Below are 4,937 nucleotides of genomic sequence, written 5' to 3'. Positions count from 1 at the left end.
AGGAAGCTCTGCCACATTCTGTACAGAGACATTAATGGACAAATTGAAGATCACTGGAAGGAAAACTGACATACTACTGAAAACTATGAATGAAGAGAAACCTGTCTGTACTCATGTAGTGTCAGGCTTGGAGGTCAGTAGTTTATCTGGTGACGACTTTATTGATCTGCCAGATGTCTTCACACAAAGGACAATACCTGTAGGAAAAGAAAACATACCCCTACAGAAAGATCTCGAAAAGTGGCCTTACCTTAACACTGGAATTCCCAGCTTCTACCGTTCTACCTTTAAAAGCCGGAGAGCAGTCAAGTCAAGAAGGCTTCTACCTGAGACCCCCGCGGAGTCATCATTTTGCGTTTCTACCTTTAAAAGCCGGAGAGCAGTCAAATGCTGGAAGTGGAAGCTAAATTGGCTAGTCATTCATATGTATATTGGGTCGTTACCTAGGAATTCTGGAGGGAGGGGATTGGGGGAGAAATCAACACACATGAGTCTAGGTCCTTTGTTGCTGACATTTATTGATAAAAACAGTAGTTTCATTTCATGTTATTTCCTTTTTCATTTCAAGCAAGGAAGTGGATGTAGTTAGTAAGTAAGATATTTCAGACATTATTCTGACACAGAGGAGGAGATACTGGAATTATAATTAGTATCTATGCATGCATTTGTGATTTTGTTTGACCTTCCCATTGCTCACAATTTGAATTTGTTCACACTGCAGATGAGTGTCTCAGTCCCCAAACAAGCTCTCTTTTTCGGTGGAGAAGCAGTCTCCTCATCCGCAGTGAGTGTGGAGAAATCAACACACATGAGTCTAGGTCCTTTGTTGCTGACATTTATTGATAAAAACAGTAGTTTCATTTCATGTTATTTCCTTTTTCATTTCAAGCAAGGAAGTGGATGTAGTTAGTAAGTAAGATATTTCAGACATTATTCTGACACAGAGGAGGAGATACTGGAATTATAATTAGTATCTATGCATGCATTTGTGATTTTGTTTGACCTTCCCATTGCTTACAGTACAAAAAACCAACCATTTGTACACATATGTACTAATAATAATAAAAAGTGAGTGCAACACTGCAACCCATCACCCCGTCGTTCAGTGGTCGTTGATCAGTGGTCCATTGTGGCACCATTCAGAGCACTGGTACAATAGTACCAGCAAGATATGGGAAGACATTGCAAATGTACTTGGATTTTAGGTTGCAAGCCACCCAAAACTTGATCCCAAACTTGTCAGGTTTACTTGCAATATACTGCAGGAAACCCGTCACCCCGTCGTTCTGTGGTCCATTGTGGCACCACTGATCAACGACCACTGAACGACGGGGTGACGGGTTGCATTGTTATGTGGTCACACCCCCGTCGTTGATCAGTGGTCCATTGTGGCACCATTCAGAGCACTGGTACAATAGTACCAGCAAGATATGGGAAGACATTGCAAATGTACTTGGATTTTAGGTTGCAAGCCACCCAAAACTTGATCCCAAACTTGTCAGGTTTACTTGCAATATACTGCAGGAAACCCGTCACCCCGTCGTTCTGTGGTCCATTGTGGCACCACTGATCAACGACCACTGAACGACGGGGTGACGGGTTGCATTGTTATGTGGTCACACCCCCGTCGTTGATCAGTGGTCCATTGTGGCACCATTCAGAGCACTGGTACAATAGTACCAGCAAGATATGGGAAGACATTGCAAATGTACTTGGATTTTAGGTTGCAAGCCACCCAAAACTTGATCCCAAACTTGTCAGGTTTACTTGCAATATACTGCAGGAAACCCGTCACCCCGTCGTTCTGTGGTCCATTGTGGCACCACTGATCAACGACCACTGAACGACGGGGGTGTGACCCCGCTGATCAGTGTGACCTGACCCCACTGATCAATTGTGATCAAGGGTATATATATGATACAATCTCACTGCACTTAGCCTAACCCTTCATTGCCCTGAAGAATCCTGTGGTGTACGGACCTCCTCTCCAAGGAAAGAAAATGCAGAGAAGACTCACCACCCAGCAGGCGTTGGAAATGATCCTGGCGGAAGTCGACCCTTGTGACTCGGATGGAGAAGACCTAGAAGTTCAGCCGGATTCGGACTCAGAGCTGTCTGATCAGTCTTCCGGTTAGTTTCATTTCATGTTATTTCCTTTTTCATTTCAAGCAAGGAAGTGGATGTAGTTAGTAAGTAAGATATTTCAGACATTATTCTGACACAGAGGAGGAGATACTGGAATTATAATTAGTATCTATGCATGCATTTGTGATTTTGTTTGACCTTCCCATTGCTCACAATTTGAATTTGTTCACACTGCAGATGAGGAGACTGCTTCTCCACCGAAAAAGAGAGCTTGTTTGGGGACTGAGACAGCGAAAGATGGCACAGTGTGGCGTGAAGAACATGTGGGGACCCGTCTCCCTTTCACCCCTATAGAACCGTACGCTGCAGATGGAGAGCCAACGGCTAAGGCCAGGAGAAGTATCTTGAGTCGCCTTCAGAGCTTCCTGTGTTTCATCACTCTTGACATGCTTCGTAGCATTCAAGAATGGACTATTCAACATGCACAGCAAACGGAGCATGTTTGTTGGTTCATGGACCTCCCTGAACTAATGGCATTTATTGCTATTGTCATCTTGCGGGGGGTTTACAGGGTTCCATCTGTAAATGACTGCTGGTCAGCAAACCTGGGAAACCCACAGATAATTGGAACTATGGCACGAAACCGCTTCCAAGACATCATGCAACACCTACGCTTTGATGACAAGTCCACCCGCTGTGATCGAGCAAAGACTGATAAGTTCGCAGCAATTTCCAGTGTGTGGGGATCATTTGTCACCAACTGCATCACGTGCTACAACCCTGGTCTACATATCACCATCAATGAACAGCTTTTCCCATCAAAAACTCGGTGCAGTTTCCTGCAGTATATTGCCAGTAAACCGGACAAGTTTGGGATCAAGTTTTGGGTGGCTTGCGACCTAAAATCCAAGTACATTTGCAATGTCTTCCCATATCTTGGCAAGGACCCCAATCGTCCCACTGGGGAGAGACTTTCCGAAAATGTAGTTATGAGGCTGATGGAACCATTCCTGGACAAGGGCAGAAATGTTACCACTGACAATTTTTTCACATCGCTTTCACTTGCGCAAAAACTTCTTAGACGGAAAACCACCATCCTCGGCACAGTCAACAAGATTCGCAGGGAAATTCCTCAATCCACTAGACAGACAGATCGCAATGAATTCACCACTCAGGTATGTTGCAGGTCTTTTGTGGTTCTATGTTTATGTGTTTCATTGTGTGTAAAAGGGCTATGGAATTAACAATTTATCTTATTTCTTAGGTGTTTTCAACCTCTGCTGCCACGCTGACGGCGTATGCGGCCAAACGGAAGAAGACAGTATATATTCTTAGCAGCATGCACAGCGTGGTTCAGACCGAAAACACTACCAAAAGGAAGCCAAACACTGTCACCCTTTACAACAAGACAAAGTGTGGCGTGGATGTGATGGACCAGATGGTTCGGGAGTACACTGTCCGCAAAGGAACACGGCGCTGGCCAGTTGCCGTGTTTTATAACATGATTGACATGGCAGCACTGAATGCACATGTGCTGTATCAAGAATGCACCGGGACGAAGGAAAGACGGGTGGACTTCCTGGTAGCCCTTGCAACCGAATTGGCTCACTCTCATGTAGCTGCGAAGAAGGAAAGAAAAGAACAGTTGCTTCGGACACAACCCTCCACACCGAGCCCTGGAAAAAGGGCCACGTGTCAGGTCAAACACAGATGCAAAAAAAATCAGGCCACTGTGCGATGTGTTCACTGCTACAGGTACACATGTGGTAAATGCAGGCGACAGATACCGTGGCAGTGCCAGGATTGTGAGTGATTGCTGAAAATGTTGTAATGTACTCACTCAATTTTTGTTATTATTTGTAAACATGTGTACAAACGGTTGGTTTTTTTTCTATTTTCATCAATAAATGTCAGCAACAAAGGACCTACATGTGTGTTGAGTTCTCCCTAAGATGGCATACTGAAACACTCCAAGTGTTTGCAAGTAAACCTGACAAGTTTGGGATCAAGTTTTGGGTGGCTTGCAACCTAAAATCCAAGTACATTTGCAATGTCTTCCCATATCTTGCTGGTACTATTGTACCAGTGCTCTGAATGGTGCCACAATGGACCACTGATCAACGACCACTGAACGACGGGGTGACGGGTTGCAGTGTTGCACTCACTTTTTATTATTATTAGTACATATGTGTACAAATGGTTGGTTTTTTGTACTGTAAGCAATGGGAAGGTCAAACAAAATCACAAATGCATGCATAGATACTAATTATAATTCCAGTATCTCCTCCTCTGTGTCAGAATAATGTCTGAAATATCTTACTTACTAACTACATCCACTTCCTTGCTTGAAATGAAAAAGGAAATAACATGAAATGAAACTACTGTTTTTATCAATAAATGTCAGCAACAAAGGACCTAGACTCATGTGTGTTGATTTCTCCCCCAATCCCCTCCCTCCAGAATTCCTAGGTAACGACCCAATATACATATGAATGACTAGCCAATTTAGCTTCCACTTCCAGCATTTGACTGCTCTCCGGCTTTTAAAGGTAGAAACGCAAAATGATGACTCCGCGGGGGTCTAAGGTACTACCCCGAAATGACTGCTCTCCGGGGGTGTAAGTGTTAAAGAAGTAAAACTGCCTCGAATTGAGACTGACATTGGATTGCTTATAGGAGCAAATGTACCTAAAGCAATGGAGCCATGGGAGGTTGTAAGCAGTGTAGGTAATGGACCGTATGCTGTAAGAACCAAGCTAGGTTGGACTGTGAATGGACCTTTGAGAGAAACTGGCTGTCATGCAGACAAGAGAAACCCAGCCAAGGCTAATGCAAACCGCATATCAGTGAGC

General features: G+C 44.1%; 1 protein-coding gene across 1 annotated transcript; it reads left to right on the top strand.

Annotated features, from left to right (window-relative positions):
- The first annotated feature begins 257 nt into the window (after nt 1–257).
- On the top strand, nt 258–4,009 carry LOC309720337 (piggyBac transposable element-derived protein 4-like). The gene is made up of 3 exons (XM_082557171.1): nt 258–2,130; nt 2,323–3,260; nt 3,350–4,009. Exons 1-3 carry the CDS (start codon nt 2,001–2,003, stop codon nt 3,896–3,898), a joined length of 1,617 nt encoding a protein of 538 aa, XP_082413297.1. The 5' UTR covers nt 258–2,000; the 3' UTR covers nt 3,899–4,009.
- The last annotated feature ends 928 nt before the right edge of the window (nt 4,010–4,937 follow it).

Source organism: Aulonocara stuartgranti, assembly GCF_965226115.1.
Source record: "Aulonocara stuartgranti genome assembly, chromosome: 13".
NCBI lineage: Eukaryota > Metazoa > Chordata > Actinopteri > Cichliformes > Cichlidae > Aulonocara > Aulonocara stuartgranti.
The sequence above is the reverse complement of the archived record's forward strand: the minus strand, read 5'-3'. Positions and strand labels throughout refer to the sequence as shown.